The sequence below is a fragment of the Colletotrichum truncatum genome, assembly GCF_014235925.2.
Source record: "Colletotrichum truncatum strain CMES1059 chromosome Unknown Contig_0002, whole genome shotgun sequence".
NCBI classification, from domain to species: Eukaryota; Fungi; Ascomycota; class Sordariomycetes; order Glomerellales; family Glomerellaceae; genus Colletotrichum; species Colletotrichum truncatum.
In genome coordinates this window covers 3,385,285-3,402,388 of record NW_027222399.1, presented here as the reverse complement: position 1 = coordinate 3,402,388, position 17,104 = coordinate 3,385,285, and the positions used below count along the sequence as shown (strand labels likewise).

Below are 17,104 nucleotides of genomic sequence, written 5' to 3'. Positions count from 1 at the left end.
TAGCAGTCGCTGACGGCTGTTTCCAAGATCGCGCGTTGACGGAGTCTGCCAACTGTCCGCCCCTGTGATTGATGTGTTTGAATGTAACGGACATGGAGCGGCCATGTTCGTGATGAGGAGCAAGGCCAGGCGTAGCCGCCCACTTGCGATGCGAATTCAACAACTACTATGTACGGCACCGACAATATACACTACAAACTTGCGGGCGGAGATCTAAATAAGAGGGGAAGGACAGGGGCCAATTGCGAGCTGAAGAGCGTTATTTGCTTTTGAATTCAGGGACAAGCCGTCTCCATTATTGGAATGTGGGCGTTCCCGGCTGTTGGTCATTAATAACCTACATGTTTGTTTGCTGGATACTAGAGCTGGCAAAGCTCATGGTTTGATTAAGTGAGGCGTCGTCAACCTAGAGGTGCATATTACTAAAAATACTGGGACACTTACTCAACAACAACGATGGGACAGGTACGGGAAGGCTTGCGCAAGCGCAAGCGCAGGAAAATCTTACTGAGGTGGACGAATGGGACGGCGCTACTCAGACGGAGAGGATGGATGGCGATTAAGTGACGACAGGAAGCTTTTCTTACGGAGCATTTAGTAGTGTACTGTGGGATGATGCATTGCACTGGGTAAGCAGCCTGCTTTGCCTCGCAGAGATGCGCGACAAGCGGGCAGCAGAGGGCAACGGACGGCCACGGCGGAAGAGGCGGCGGAGGAGGCGTTGACGTGACGCAGCCAGACCACTGCAGGTCCCTGGTCGAACTCTAAACCCAGGACACCATCTACTAGTAGTGGAATGAGCGGGGGAATGGGTGAGCCAACCTACGGGACCGACGCTGTGCCAAAGCAAGGTGAGAGGGCACTTCGTCTGTGGCAGTACAGATACAAAGCACACAGAGAAAGTGTCAACGTCGCGAACCACACAGGCCATACACGGCACGCAGCTCTAGACTCCCCAAGTACGATGTACGGTCCAGTCAGCGAAAGGATGCTGCATGCCATGCCGTCCTTGATAAAGCTTGGGTATGCGTACATCCGGGGGGCTGAACCACTTCTCCGCGGCTGCTACATGCAGGCGAAGTTTGTACGACGATGAAGTGAGGAAAGGATGGACTGACCAGCATCTCAGTTTGCCTCATTCATCCTCTCCAGCAATAGGCTGCAGGATCTCGCCATGCCACAGTTGATGAGGCGCACTACGTCAGCTTAAACTCTGAAAGCCTTTAACGTGATACCCAGACCCCCAATGTTCGCCTTCCGCCGCTCTAAACAGTCTCCCTGTGTCTTGACCTCTTGAGACGACACATCATATCCGAAAAACAAAAACGCATCCTGATACACCGTATTCACCTCTTCCACCATCACACTGCGGTTTCTTATGCCATCCTGATTACCCCTACTAAACCTTACCTTATCCACCTTAAAAAAAAAGAACAGACACAGCCAGCAGCAACAGACAGCCACATTGCGGCCGAGGGTCTAGAGGGAGAAAAGGAACGCCTGGGAAAGGGTTAAAAAAAAAAAAAAACAGTTGCTCCTCACTATCCGGACAGAGACGGTACAGGGAGGAAGGAGAGTGGATGATAGAGAAAAAGGTGTGCCCCAGAAGCGGTCTTGTCGGAGCCAAGGGGGGACCCCAGCGAACATGGGCCTACAGTAGGCCTGCATCCCTTTTTTTTTTTTGCCTTCGGGTGCTCTACCCCCCTGCTGAAGTTCGGTTCTTGGCAATGACTTCTATGGTGGCCCCTTGCCTTTTCCTTTCCCTTGTAATGCCGACCCCATGTCCCTGAAGGGGGGTGACTTTCACTAGTAATGCCTTTGCAGATTGGTACCCGTACTGAGAGAGTACCTTTTCCAAAACGCTGTCTCGACGGTCTTGCAAGTGCTGTGGGTTCGGGTTGAGGAGGTGAGAAATGGCCGGATAGGGGGACTGGCCTGAGCCCCTCCCACTCCAACCCGTGTCCAGATCTCAACACGCGGAGCACAGTGGCTTTTCTGTTTGGCTCTTTTTCTGTCATTTCTATTTTTGAAACGGGATTAAGACTTTTCTCACTAGCAGTCAAGCTGTTCATAGTTGAAGTTTCGCGATGGTTTGGTTATGCCTCAAGGTGTGAATAGAGAGAGTTTCTCATTGTCCGCTAGCTCGCCCAATGTCGCCTGTTGTTCTTAACAAAGCTCTGCTATTGAGCTTTTTGTGTTGAGGTGCAGTGCTAATGGGAAACGACGAGTCATTGTGGGTCATAGTTGGTGGATCAGTTCAGGAACACAAACACACGCGAACGCAGAGGGGGGGGGGGGGGGATTAGAGGAGTACGTACCCAATGCAGGCTCTCTTTCCCTCTCGCTGACGATGGCAGGTGGGATACGTACCTCGTCCCCCACCCACCCCGGCTCCCCGGCGCTGGCGGAGGTGCGCATCCAGCAGACACACACAACTGCAGACGCAGTGGGAAGCCAGGGTTTCTCGCTACGAGGGGGGAAACTAGGGCAGTTCCCGACGTACCATTGGGATGTTTCCCACTGTCCTGTCACGCCCTGGGCCAGTTCGTCTGGGATGGGGCATCCCTTGGGCTACCCCGGCTCCTGTTCCATTTACAGCGACTCCAGTGTTCGGCAAGGTATCAGCTTTCCGCCCTCATTCAGTTGGCCTGCTGGTGCCTCTCTCTCTCTTTCTCTTTCTCTCTCTCTCGTCACTTGGCTCTCTCTTGCCCAGAAACGAATGTGGGGTTTCCCTTGGAACGCGCCCCTTACGCCCAGAATTATGACTCTCGCGCAACTTGCTGCCGCACCTTGACAACATCGGTACGGCACGGTATACGGACAGCACACACGCATGGTATTTTCATGACTGCTGGCCAACTGGCTTCTTACACCTTGCCCTGTGTTGGTTTTCCCTTCAAGGCACACAGGGTTACGGCCCAGAAAAAGATGGACAGAGATAGCTACGTACCCCCTCAAGTCTTGTTCCTCTAAAACAGCTACTGTGAGCCGGCCTGCCTGCCAAACCGTCATTAAGGAACGGTACAAGCAACGGCGCAGTACCTGCTTTCCACTCTTTTCCCAGTCACTGTTGCCAGTGTTTTGTTCTTGTACTCGCATCCCCCCCACCAGTGAGAAGGCCAGACACGACGACTCGAGGCTACTACTCCGTAATACTTACTGCGTGGTCATACCACCCATCTCCCTTCTGCAAACCGAATACCACCACTATTTTGACCACCAGTACTGCGGACACATACGCCATCACTCCGCTTCTTCTTCATATCGGGCGCTTTCGGCTCCTTCTTATTCGCTCCGGGGGGCGGTCTAGTCATGACTGGGCCGAGCCGGTCGTCTCGCTGCCCCCGTTTCCATTACCGTTGCCTCTACTACTGTCACTGTTGCTCTGCATAACAACTGCAACGACTAATGGTTTTGTTGCATCAACAACAACACAAAGAAACAGGAAGCCGTGGCTTCATCTCTTTCAACATCGCTTGCTGCCCGTCCAACGGTAACCGCAGCCGCAACCGTTGCTCCATTCGCATTTCAACGTCGCTAAACAAGTGCCTTCTGTATTTTTTGACCCTGCCATTAGCAACAGCCCTCTTGGTTGTTCCCTTTTCTTCTTCTCCCACAATCTCCAAATCTCATTCGGTGAAGATTGTAACACATCAACGTGACCACAAAGTCTGCCCAAAATAAGGCGCCTCGTTGAATATGCAGTCGACCATCACATCCAATTCTCAATGGTAGATTTTCCTCTTCTTGACTTCTGAACCCCGCCTTCGCTTGGCTGCTCTCGACATCTGTTCCGCTGTCCGTGTGTACCACTTTACGTCTACGCCTTCACACAATACTCGCACATACACACACACACACACACATACACACCTTACCGCACGACAACCTTGTTCATCACTTTTGGACCCGGGCTTGTTGGAGCCCTCCACATTATCCCACATTCTCTCATCACATCTCTTCTACCGAGAGGGGACACCCCCGACTTGTCCGTTCTCACAGGCGAGCCGGCCATCACCAACGTTGTGGAAAAAGAAACGCCTCTCACATCTCATCTTCAACCGCTCGTTCTCACTCACAGACGCGCTCCCCAACCGTCACCTCAGCCCTGCTGCCTCTCCATCCAAACAACATCCCAACGCCCAGGATCCCCCACCGAACCTCGTCATCAATTTTTTTTTATGATCAGTTCTCTTTTCCTTTTCCTTGCGACGTAAAGCAAACTTGTGAACGACTGCCCAGCGACAATTTTACGCACACCTGGTTCGAGAGGAGAACCCCAAAGGGGCCCTTGCAACCGGCATACCTAGAACGTCTCATCCTCTGTGTGCCGCCTCGACCAGTCACATTTATACCTTGCTTCTTCGGTCGGCTCTTGAAGTTGCGGTTTCTGGCTCGGTCGACCTATTGTACACCTCACCTTCCGAGGCTGTACTTTTCTTCACCCCTCCTTCTTAGTAGCACTTTTCATCCCCCCCCCTGCTGGATGCGCAGTTTGTGCGTGCTTCTTGCTTTACGGCAACGACATTAGAAGCAGCAGTAACAGCAGCAGCACATCTCTTACAGCTGCGAGTGTGTGTTTGTGCGTTTGCAGCTCCCTCGTTTCTCGGTCTCACGAATCCACTTACTCCCTCATCCTTTTTATTTTTCCCCCCTCTTCCAATCCAAAAATTCAATCGAGACGAACGGGAATCAACCTCGAGACCCCAGTACCGGAACGGCACTCAAGAAATTCTTAGCTGTCCTTCATTTCAATCTCAATCTGCCAAATCAACAAATAATATATTTATATCGAGGGCTATTCCGTTTCGAACTCTGCGACCTGACGCACAGAACGCTACTCTCCGTTCTAAAGATCGCTACGCCCGCAGGAGCTAACCCAACACCTCACCTGGGACTGGCGTGTGGTCTCTGTGCCCTCTCCGTTGATCTAATCATTTTCTGTAGCAAGCCAGGCCGGCCTGCCACCGCTCGAGCGTTTCCCACACCCAGGCCAGGGCTGCCGAACGACGGGGGGGTCGACTACGACGACGGGTACGGTACATGCCAAAAGTCACTCGACCTTTCTCACCCTTCCTCAGGGTAACGTCCAGTGTACCTGGTCCTCCTCTCTCTTCTCTTTTCGTCCTGCACCATTGAAAATAAGAAAGGTCTCAATCTGTACTACCTCAGGTACCCAAGGGTCACCTCACTCCACGCCTCCACAGCTCTCCCCTTGTCCCCCTGCCCACAACCCATACCCTTCCAGGGCCCCCTGGGACTGGCAAGCCTGCCCGCTCCAGCAGAGCAAAAAAGCACCACTTTCTCTGAATGCTATATTGCTGCTGATAATATATACATACCTTCATACGCCTCATGTCTTTTTCTCTTATAGCAACGCCTCCACGATAATACTTTTAGACTGGCTGCGGGCGTCGACTTCCTCCTTCCCTGTAGTATAACATAAACCCCCAACGACTCACTCTCGAAATCTACACACTGCTACACACATTTTACCACAATCTCACGCCATATTTACCTCATCCCAACTGTACACGCTCTGTTTCGTTTCTTCCAACCCCAAAAAAAAAAAAAAAAAAAAAAAAAAAAAAAAAGGTTCCGCGTTGCTTTGCTAGCGTTCGGACTCACCTCGTCTTGTGCCGGGCGTGTTCACATCGTTTGCCGTCGCCGCCAACTAGCTCCTACTACTCGTTCTTCCGTCTTTCATCATCCCTCATCCTTCCATCGCGATCTTGGGGAGGGGAAATAAAAGTCGTTCGCTCAAAATAAATCCTCGACGCACCACGCGGAACTCTCACCACCGACGCCAAGGTTTCTCCATTCCTGGCTCACCGTCGTCGATACTTGCACCATCCTGGCTTTCGCCCCAAGTAGCTTCGTCGCCACGGTTCAACCAGCACCACCACCGTTGTGACACGAGGAGAGCCTCAGACGTGCTTCCTGGCTCTTCCTTCGGCCCCCCACTTGGGTGATTCTCGCGGTCCGTCTGTCTAGACCATCTTCACGGTGGATCCTATTCTCTTCGGAGACCATCTAGAGCTCTGTGCACAATTCTGCGCGAGTCGTTAAAAAGAGGCGCGGAAAGAATAGAAGCAAGGAAGCTGCTTGTTGAAAAGCCGAGTTTGTTTCTCGTCATCCAGACACCCCCAGGGAGAATAACCCACGCCAGTCGTCCAAGATCCCGCTTGGTCTCCCGTACCTGAGCGCTCAGAGGTTCGACGATCGCATTGTTCCTGGTGGCCACCATTATGCTTCTAGTCTCGGAAACTTAACACACGCCGGCCCACGACACTTGGACTTCGAAACGAAATACACGGCAAGCCAGCCCGAACTTGGTTCACCCTTCTTATCTCACCATCTGCCCGAAGAAGGGATTGTCCTGCAAGCAACATCAGCACTTCCCACCAGTTTGCGCTCGACCACTCGCAACAGATCCTCCAGTCAGGTGGCTAATTTTCATCAAGAACGGAGAATTTTAGTGCCTGTGCACCAGGACCCTCTTACCGTCTGGTACGTCCACACTTGTGGCTGACTTAAAGGAACTTACTTTCCCACCCGCTATGAACTCATTCTACCCTCTACCTCCCATCAGTTCGTCGTACCTTGGGTTATCTTGAGCTGATCGTTTCCGTACAGCTTCACTCCACCCTTCCTCTCTTTCTCTCCTGTGCACACCGTTTCTCTCTCTCTCTCTCTCTCTCTCTCTCTCTCTCTCTCTCTCACTCTCATCTCTACAAGAGGAGTGTCAGCTTTCTCTCTTCATCACGGTTACCGCCACCGCCTGATTTAATACCACACACCCCCCCTTTCCCCAGCTCAGGCCTCCTCTTCTCTTTTATCATCCGTCCATCTCCCTCCTTTTTTCTATCTCTCCCTTCTCCCACACATCAACCTCACGGACGCCTCCTTCGTCTTCAGCCTTTCGAACATTGCTCAACTTCGGCAACCTTGCGCTGGACGCCGCACCGTTCTTGTCTCAAGTCGTCGAACTCCTGTTTCTCGGCTTAGATTTTCCACCCTTGCCCTTTCTCTCACGCCTGTCATTCCTTGAACAACATTTCGGGAGTCTGCAGACGGAGAGCCCGCATTGAGCGTCCCGCTTAAGCAACATTCTGAACCGGGGTACCATATTACGCACATCAACCCACGCCACCCTTGCTTCTTTCTACCCCGAGCACTTTACCAGCCCTGGCCTTCATCACCCGATAATTCAAGACATCCTTTAATATCCCACGCTGCGTCGTACTATAAGTAACACGACTGCTGCACCAGTCCGAATCTTGGTAATTCGATCGACACTAAAGAAATAAAAAAAAAGACCCAAAGAGATGGAACTCATGGAACTCGTCGAGAACGAGCCTACTGCTCGCCCCTTCCAGTGCGACTGGCAGTCGTGCAACAAGGTGAGTAACCAACATGTCGGGGACACTTGACCCCTTGTCTTCGCCGTCTGTAGGCGGAAATCTAATCTTGACGTCTTGTAGAGCTTCAACAGGAAGTCGGACTTGCAGAGACACTACCGCATTCACACCAACGAACGTCCCTACTCCTGCACGACGCCCGGCTGTGGCAAGAGCTTCATCCAGCGGAGTGCTCTCACTGTCCACATCCGCACCCACACTGGAGAGAAGCCTCACCAATGCCAACATATCGGCTGCGGCAAGCGTTTCTCTGATGTACGTCCTCCATAATTTGTGAGGGCATCGTGACATGTACTGACTTCAGTAGTCTTCGAGTTTGGCCAGACACCGTCGTATCCATACTGGCAAGCGGCCGTATAAGTGCGCACACGATGGTTGCCTGAAGAGGTAGACTTCGAGCCAGCCTTATCCCCCAATGTTGTAAGAGTTGACACTAATCAAACCCCTAAAACAGCTTCTGCCGCAAGACCACCATGGTCAAGCACCAAAGGAGATCCCACCAGCGCGGCCTCCACCCCAACGAGCTCATGGACGATTGCACCTCGGATTCCGACAGCGGCGAGTCACCTTCGACCCCCAAGCATGTCGGTATGCAATGGCCTCCCCAAGGCGTCATGCCCATGAACCACGCTGGCATGGCTCACGGTCACGCCATGCACCGCGCCGCCTCTTTCAACGACTTCGGCCAGCAGATGAACGGGTACCCGATGCAGCAACAACCGCAGTATGGCGCTCACCGCCACAGCTTGTCATCGGGCGGTGCCCACGAGTTCCACGGCCACCCAGTCCACGAGCAGCAACACCCGGGTGTCATGCTACACCGAACCGCGAGCATGCCGCAGCACTCGTACTACGTGACCGAGCAAAGCAACCCTGGGGTTGCCACGATGAACACGAACCCCATGCCGAACCAGTACGGCCAAGTGCCTCGACAGCAGTCACAGGTTGAGATCCCGTACCCTGCGGCTAGCATGAACCAATCCATTCAAAGCAGCCCCAGTAGCTTCTCAGCAGCATCTGGTAGGAGCGCATCCTCCCAGGAAGGGTTTTACACTCACCAACCAACTCAAGCAGCCACGTACGCATTGCATAATGCCTCCCCCGTTATCGAGCAGCAGCAGCAGCCGGGCATGGTCCCTTACGCGCACCAAATGCAGCAGCAGATTCACACTCCCCAACCGATCCCAACGCAGGCACCCGCGCCTCCGCCTCAGCAGCAGGTTCCGTCTCAGTACGCCTCTCCGACACCCCAGGCTCAACCCGAAGAGTACTGGAACAGCGTCCCGTACCAGGCACCTGTCGAGGTCGCCACCATCGGCCAGCTCCCGACCTACGGCTCCGGCGTTTACGACCCATGGGGAGGACCCAAGATCGAGTTCGAGGACCCGTCGATGCAGCTTCCCTCCGCGCGGATCGAGAACATGTAGGCGATGGTACCACCTCCTGTGTCGGCGACGCTGCCACACACCATCACTTCCAGCCCTTCCCTTCCCGACGCATAATCACCATTCCTAGCGGAGCCCGTAATGGGCCGCCCGCCTGTACCACCACTCGGAAAATATGATGGCGATTTGATTTTTCATATTCCCCCACCTCGTTGAATGCAAGAGACGGAGATACCACGCGGGCTCCACAGAACCGAGCTGTCGATTGTTGAAAGAGAGCGAATTCCGGATGTTTAGTGGGCTTCGTTCCATACTCCTCCCCCTGTCGTCCGTTTCGTTGGCGGATTCGGAAAGAAATCACACACAGGAAACTGGGATGTTACAGGTTTAATACCAACCCCAAAAGTATTCATTGGTGGTTATTTGTTTTCCTGGGTTTCAACACCTCCTCCAGGGCCTCGCCGGCCGACCTCTGAGTAATTGCCATGGGGGCGTATCGAGCAAGGACGGTCAGGCGACCTCCACACGTCTTCTTTGGTCATCGAACCCCTTTGCCTCGATCGTCTTGCGACTGGTTTGCCTCATTGGCACTGCTTTTTCCTTTGTCAGACACATACGATTACCCCTCGGACGTCGAAGATGCACGCATCCGAATCTTCTCAGGATATATCATGGAGGCTTGTTTTGTCATTTTTGAATAATTTTGCTTTGCCGTTTTTTCTGTTTGGTTGCTCATGGGATCTGTCTTTTTTCTTCTCTTTCCATACCATGGGGAGCTCCGGCACTGGCGGCGGGTTTTGCTGTCTCTTAATACTTTCTCCTTCCATATTTTTTTTTTTTCACACTCCTTATTTCCACGAGGAGCCGGGGATGGGTTGACAACCGTTGACCAAGGCCTCGGTGACATGATGCCACGAAAGCAAACTTGGAGCATAACAACCGGAGCGGGGGGTCGGGCAGAAAGGGGGAGAAACTTGGCATGTTGGGAATCATTTAACGATATCCGATTACTGACGCCCTTTTTTTTAACGACCTGGAGGAGAGGAGGGATGTTGGAGGATGTATTTCATAATGTGGTTGAAGGGGTGGTCACAAAGGGGGAAACTGGGGAGTAAACAAAAAAAGGAGGACGTCGGAAGATGCCTGGGTATACGACAGGCTCTGGTCGGGCAGGGGGGCTTTTGTTTTCGCTGTTCTTTTTCTTTTTATATGCGTTTGCGGTTGTTGCTTTCGCGGCGCGGCCTCAACACTTTTACATCGGAAAACAAAGACATTCCCTGTAACAACAGTACGAAGTCGACGATTCCTGTTTGACGGCGGCGCATCCCCTAGAAAGAGAGAGAGAGAAAGAGATTGTGTGTTTCTGTGGAAGAAGATGACGGCCCTCATCCAAGAGGAGGAAGTGAAAGTAAACAGGTCGGTCGAAGAGGAGAGAAAAACGAATGGGGGGGGAGGGGGCGGAAGATGGGGCGTCGTTGTCTATATGTATTTTTAGTGTTCCTCGTGTTTTATTTTATTTTTTGGGTCGGTTCATTTGCGCTGGAATGTGGAAGGGAAGGAAATGAGAAACAAAGCATAGTTCTGGAACCGCGATACCTGTAGCCGGACAACCAAAAATAAAGATCTATCAGCCCAAAAAAAACACACACATGTGACCACCACTTACTTGCCTTTGTCTGTGCCTCTTATGTGATAACTCTGGGCTTGGCTTGGCTCTTCTGTGAGCGGTTATTTGGCCTGGTTGAATCGCCGCCGTAGGATTAAGGGGGGGGGGGGGGGGGGCCGGCATGAGGGACGGACGGGTGACGCTTTTAGCCTGTAAATGTTGGTGTTGAGTATGCAGAGAAACTGGCGTGTGGTTGTGACGTGGTCGTGGTCGTCATGCAGCTGAGTCGCTTGAGCCGGCATAAGCTTGATGATTTGTATGGTTCCGTGGAAAGAGGCGAGGCCGGATGGGCGACTATCCGGCGGAGTTATTTCTTTGGGATGAAGGAAGCTATTGCGACCTGTTGCGATGAGAACAGCTGTCAAGCGAGAGGCGGCTTGAATGTCCGGCTGACGAACTTTGCTGACTCTGATCTACAAGGGTGAATTGGGGTGCTTTTTTTTTGGGGGGGGGGGGGGCTAGGGGGGTTTCGTTGTAAGTAGTAAGGCCGTTGAGCAAACAAGAGTATAGAAGGTTTTCGTCCGCCTGACTGGATGCCATCAGACCTGTCGTGAGTGTGTGCTGGGTTTCTTGTAAGTGGTCATTGTTGACGGACCCTCTCATCGTATGCGGCCGTGGTGTGATGTTTGTCTTCACCTAAACCACAGGAAATGAATGTAGTAGCTTGGTCCTTTGACTAGGTGCCAAGTGGTGACGGCCCTGCTGTGGTGTTCATGGTGGCATGTAAGTCGGTTTGTCGTAATATCCCTGTGTTTTACCGTCCTTTTCCCGTACTTGTGAACATCCTTTCTCTCGTGATAAACGGTGATGAACAATAATTGCCTGCTGTGAGAGAGAGAGATGTGAGGGAGTTTTGAGGGGATTTGAGGACGACAAAAGACCGGGAGTGAAATCGATGCAGTGGGAAACTACGGAGATGATATGTAATATTAAGAGGGGGGAGCCACCTTGACGGACCAACACGGCTGGCGCGTAGATTGATGACCTGGATAATGATTGATCTGCAGCTTATGTCTGATTGCGGCGGGATACGTTCATTTCGCGCACATGATGGAAGGGGGGGTCTCACCTGCCTGTTGAAGGAACTGCTACGATTGGGTGGAATTATAACCAATAATATGTCTTTATTTTAACGTTTAGAAAACCCCAAAGCTGGGTGCCACTGAAAAAGGGTTCCAGTATCTCATCCTGTTGAGTGACAATAGCATTCAGTTGGGAATAAATCATAATCTGCATTCATGAATAGCCTGCCAGTTCTCCAATGCTTGGGGGCTGATGAAGTTGAAGCCATGTCTTATTGAACAATTGAATATTGACCAATGGGGCAAGGGCTAATGTCGCTGTTCAATGTTAATTTTGAGGTCGTCTCGGAATAGCTTTCTCCCGGTCCGCCGGGGAGATTCTAGAATCCAGTACACGTCACGTGGACTACTCTACGCTCAGCGCACCCGGTCGCGGCGCCTCGGAACGGGAAAAAAAAAAGCCGGAAGGCAGCGAGTGCCTGGCGTGGACCCCCGTTCATTTGCACAATAACGTCAGCTAGCGCTGTTCGCCTCAACGTATCCATATCCGTCCGCCTGTCGCCTCTCAACAAGACGATGAGCAACCGACGGTGAATCATGTCATCTTCACCACAATCGCAAAAACCACGACGTCGATAGCAGAAGCACCTTTTTTCCTTCTTTTGTTTCCTTTCTTGGAAGGGGCTTTTCCCTCCAACGAGAGTCAATCCATCTCTTCCCATCTAACACACAATCACCCCAAACCTCTGACTACGTCTCCTCTTGAACTGCGCGCTCTCGAATTACCAACCAACCGCCATCCTTCCGGCCACCCCGAAAGGCAAACATGGCCTTACGCCCAGCAGCGCTGGCGTTGAACGTGGCCAGCCCGCTGCTTCGGCGCACGGCGATGCAGCCCGCGACGATGCAGTCGGTATTCAGGCTGGCGACCTCCGCTCGCCCGGTCGTTCCTCTCGCGACGAGGGCGACGCTGGGTCTCGGCCTCGCACTTCAACAGCGACAGCAACGGCTTTTCGGATCGAACCACGGTATCTCCCGCAACCTCCTCGCTAGCAGGGAGGCGGCGGCGAACAGGAACCCCGGCAGCGCGACCGCGCAGAACGCATTCTACCAGCTTCTCCTCAAGGCCAACATGCCCGCCATCGTCATCGAACGCTATCAGTCCGGCCGCTTCGCTACTAACGAGGCCGTCGACCAGGCGTATGCCCAAGCCCTCGGTATGCAGAGCACCGCGGCCGTCGGCGGCCTCGGTGGACACGATCACCTCCCCTCCGCCTTCGGCAACGGTGGCCACGAGCTGAGCCAGCCCTCGGGCAACGGCAACCTGTCTCAGGCACAGCTCCAGGCCGTCGGTCAGGCGCTTGCTGCCCGCTCCCGCGATTCCAATATGGCTATGGCGAAGGTTTCCGGCAATGGCCAGACGGGCCCGCTGCACGTCGTCGTCGACGAGTCGTTCGGCGGCGTCGTGTTCCGCTGGGTCAAGTTCGTTCTCTGGTTCTGTCTGTTCACCTACCTTAGTCTGGTCATCGTCACGATGCTCGTCGAGGGTCTGAACCTGTTCAAGCGTCCCGGCGGCAAGGTCGACAGCGAGGCCAAGGCCGAGAACCAGACTACCCGCTTTGCTGATGTTCACGGTGCCGACGAGGCCAAGGACGAGTTGCAGGAGCTTGTTGAGTTCCTCCGCAACCCTGACAAGTTCTCTACGCTCGGTGGCAAGCTCCCCAAGGGTATTCTGATGGTTGGACCCCCCGGTACTGGTAAAACTCTTCTCGCCCGCGCTGTTGCCGGTGAGGCTGGTGTTCCCTTCTTCTACATGTCTGGTAGCGAGTTCGACGAGGTATACGTCGGTGTCGGTGCCAAGCGTGTCCGTGATCTCTTTGCGTCTGCCAAGTCCAAGTCCCCTGCCATCATCTTCATTGACGAGCTTGACGCCATTGGTGGACGCCGTAACACCCGCGACGCCGCGTACCACAAGCAGACTCTCAACCAGCTTTTGACAGAATTGGACGGTTTCGAACAGAACAGCGGCGTTGTCATCATTGCCGCGACCAACTTCCCCGAACTCCTCGACAAGGCCCTCACTCGACCCGGACGTTTTGACCGTCACGTTACCGTTGCCCTTCCCGACGTCCGCGGCCGTATTGCTATTCTCAAGTACCACGCGAAGAAGATCAAGGCGGATGCTGGGGTCAACTTTGAGGCCATCGCCGCCAGTACTGGAGGTCTGTCCGGTGCCGAACTTGAGAACATTGTCAACCAGGCTGCCGTCCGCGCCAGCAGACTCAAGGCTACAGCTGTCAGCATGACCGACTTTGAGTGGGCCAAGGACAAGGTTATCATGGGTGCCGAGCGTAAGAGCATGGTCATTGGACAGAAGGAGAAGGAGATGACGGCTTATCACGAGGCCGGCCACGCCCTGGTTTCGTTCTTCAACGAGAGCGGCCCCAACAAGCTCTACAAGGTTACCATTCTTCCTCGTGGCCAGAGTCTTGGTCACACTGCACACCTTCCCGAGATGGACAAGTACTCGTACACGACCAGGGATCTCAAGAGTCTCATCGAGACTTCTCTTGGCGGCAAACTTGCTGAGGAACTTGTCTACGGCACCGACAAGGTGACGACTGGTGTCTCAAGTGTAAGTGCAATGTCATCTGATTTGAATGAGCCATGCTGACGTCCTTTTAGGATCTCGAGAACGCTACCAACCTGGCTTTCCAGATGGTCGCTCTGTACGGCATGTCCGCCAAGCTCGGCCCTGTCGAGTACGGAAAGCGCTACAACCAGCTCAGTGGAGAGACCAAGGCTCTCATCGAGTCCGAGGTCCAGCGAACTTTGAGCGAGTCGTATGAAAAGGTGCGCGAGCTACTTACCACCAAGCGCAAGGAATTGGACCTCCTCGCCCAGGCTCTTGTTGAGTACGAGACTCTGGACAAGAACGAAGTTGAGAAGGTCATTCGTGGCGAGAAGCTTCTCGACCGTGTCCCCGTACCCAAAGGTCCGATGACGGTCCCTGCCAATGCGGGTGCTTCTATTGGCCAAACGATTCCCCCACCATTCCCCCCACCTAACGACGGCACTCCGCCTCCCCCATCACCGCCTCCGCCAGCTGCATCGACGGGCGGCATAGCTCCGGGTCCGGATCAGAACTCATGATTCGGAGGTGATAATTAGTGTGATTCAACTCCCCCGATCACATGACACATTCATTTACTTCACGGTTAGCATGCACGAGTGCGGAAGCCGAGTCGCGGCCGGAAAGGAGGCACTCGTATTGTCTTACTTGTATCATTTCATCGGTACAGCATGGCAGGCGTTTCAGCGATTCGAAAGAAGAACGTGCGAATTATCTGCTTTGGGCAAAGGGAGGCTAGGCTGGCAGGTTTCGAGAGGAGGAGCACATTTTGGGCGACGTTGTTCGAACCAAAAAGATGCGAAAACAATGACTAACGGAGCCACTTTGCGCTAGAGAAAAAAAAAAAAACCAACAAGAACAACTCTCCCCTCACCTGGGGTTTATTTGATGACGCCTCGCGAAACGCGGCATCTGGCATTTAGATTGGATTCGGCTATTAAAGTTTCAGGGGAGGATATATCGGTTAATCAGAAAGGTTGGACTGAATGGCCCCCAAGAAAGCGGCGGACGCCGAGATTGCTCCTGTTGAGGTGTATAGTGAGCGGCCGGCTGAACTCAATAAGTCGAGGCTGAAATAGCAGCGTGTATTATTTCGTTTGTAGGAATATGTACCTGATGCATAGCCCCAATGGGAAAAGGCTCCTTTAAAAGTGATTACCACAATATTCTATGGTGATTTAGATGTACCTTCGACGCCGGGTCGATGTTGTTGATGGTCAATACAGAGTGTCCCGGTGGGTTGGTAAGGAGAAGCCAGGGTATCAATCCTTCAGCGAATCCAGGCATGGTGCGTTTCGGCGATTAGAGCCGCATAGCAAGTCAGCAACGGATTTTGTTACCAGTAAACCCCGGGCCCGAGTTCCCATTGCCCTTGCGACACCGGCGGAAACATGACCGAGGGTAGAGGGCAGGGAAGAGCTCTGGAGCAATAGGTAAGCAGAGTGATGGCATTTGAATGGTCGGAATGACGTGATGATTGGGGGGGCACCCCAGACAGATACTGGGACCTCAATGGCGGGCAGGTGGGGAAGGGATAAGGTCAAGCGGGGCAGTTTTGGTGTTAATTCATCATGCAATGGAGGGGTAAAATAGTTGGGGGTCAGACACGGCGGTGCTGAATAAATAAATACCAGGGGTGTGCAGTCAAGCTCTCAGCTTGGGTTTTGACTTTTGACTTTTGACAAGTAGGACAGACAGACATTCATTCCTCTGGCAAAGTAGTCATAGAAATTCGGAGCTGAGGATACCATTCAAAAAACTGTCAATTGAGATATCAAGATCAAGAATAACGGCAAAATGACCAAGATCTTGCTTACTGGTGAGTGAGAGGGACTATTTTATCCAAAAACAGAGGAGCGTACATAAACCTTTAGGGACTCACGTTGACACGTCCCAGGCGGCTCCGGCTTCATCGCCGCTCATATCCTCGAGCAGCTCCTCGAGCGCGGCCACGATGTCGTCACTACCGTCCGCTCTGAGGACAAGGCCCAGAAGATCCGCAACGCTCACAAGGACCTCGACTCCAAGCGCTTGACCGTCGTCATCGTCCCTGACATTGCGCGCGAAGATGCCTTCGACGAGGTTGTTAAGACGCCCGGCATCGAGGCCGTCCTGCACACGGCCAGCCCGTTCCACTTCAAGTGGACCGACCCCAAGAAGGAGCTCGTCGACCCCGCCGTGGTCGGCACGACCGCCATCCTCAAAGCGCTGAAGAGGGATGCGCCCGGTGTGAAGAGGGTCGTGGTGACGAGCAGCTTCGCGTCCATCATCGACGAGGCGAAACTCGACGACCCCAACACCGTCTACGACGAGAAGCACTGGAACCCGGTCACGGTGGATGACATCCACCGCAGCCCGGCCACCGCTTACCGCGCGAGCAAGAAGCTCGCGGAGAAGGCCGCTTGGGAGTTTGTTGAGAAGGAGAAGCCCGGCTTCGACCTCGTGACCATCTGCCCGCCGCTTGTGCTGGGCCCCGTGGTGGACCACTTCGCGGACCTGAACACCATCAACACCTCTAACGAGCGTGTCGTCGACCTGGTCAACGGAAAGTGGAAGACCGAGATCGGAGCGACGGGAGCCGCGTACCTGTGGATCGACGTCAGGGACTTGGCCCTCGCGCACATTCTCGCTGTGGAGAGGCAAGAGGCCGGTGGCAAGAGGCTGTTCACCACGGCTGGCTGGTTCAGTAACTCGGAGATTGCCGATGTCACTAGGAAGAACTTCCCTGATCTCAAGGAGAAGCTGCCTGCCGAGGGCACCAAGGGCGGGGAGTTGCCTCCTAAGGACAAGGTGTACAGGTATGATGACTCGGAGACAGCCAAGATTCTGGGTATCAAGTGGAGGAGTCTGGAGGAGAGTATTGTGGACTTGGTGAAGGAGCTGAAGACCCTCAGCGCCTAGATTTTAAGCGGGATGAAATGGTTAAATTGAATAAATCAGGTTGAAAATGTCAAAAGGCATTTATGTCTGCTCCAGGC

The 17,104-nt window shown here is 53.4% G+C and overlaps 3 protein-coding genes across 3 annotated transcripts; all 3 read left to right on the top strand.

The window, feature by feature from the left end:
• Window positions 1-7,328: 7,328 nt before the first annotated feature.
• CTRU02_203873 (C2H2 finger domain-containing protein) lies at window positions 7,329-8,848 on the top strand (the record flags this gene model as incomplete). The annotated part of the gene is made up of 5 exons (XM_036722448.1): window positions 7,329-7,403; window positions 7,485-7,676; window positions 7,729-7,808; window positions 7,876-8,441; window positions 8,496-8,848. 5 exons carry the CDS (start codon window positions 7,329-7,331, stop codon window positions 8,846-8,848), a joined length of 1,266 nt encoding a protein of 421 aa, XP_036586054.1.
• Window positions 8,849-12,320: 3,472 nt separating this feature from the next.
• Window positions 12,321-14,647, top strand: CTRU02_203872 (ATP-dependent metallopeptidase; the record flags this gene model as incomplete). The annotated part of the gene is made up of 2 exons (XM_036722447.1): window positions 12,321-14,129; window positions 14,180-14,647. 2 exons carry the CDS (start codon window positions 12,321-12,323, stop codon window positions 14,645-14,647), a joined length of 2,277 nt encoding a protein of 758 aa, XP_036586053.1.
• Window positions 14,648-15,923: 1,276 nt separating this feature from the next.
• On the top strand, window positions 15,924-17,027 carry CTRU02_203871 (NAD-dependent epimerase dehydratase; the record flags this gene model as incomplete). Its single annotated transcript, XM_036722446.1, has 2 exons — window positions 15,924-15,945; window positions 16,024-17,027. 2 exons carry the CDS (start codon window positions 15,924-15,926, stop codon window positions 17,025-17,027), a joined length of 1,026 nt encoding a protein of 341 aa, XP_036586052.1.
• Window positions 17,028-17,104: the final 77 nt, after the last annotated feature.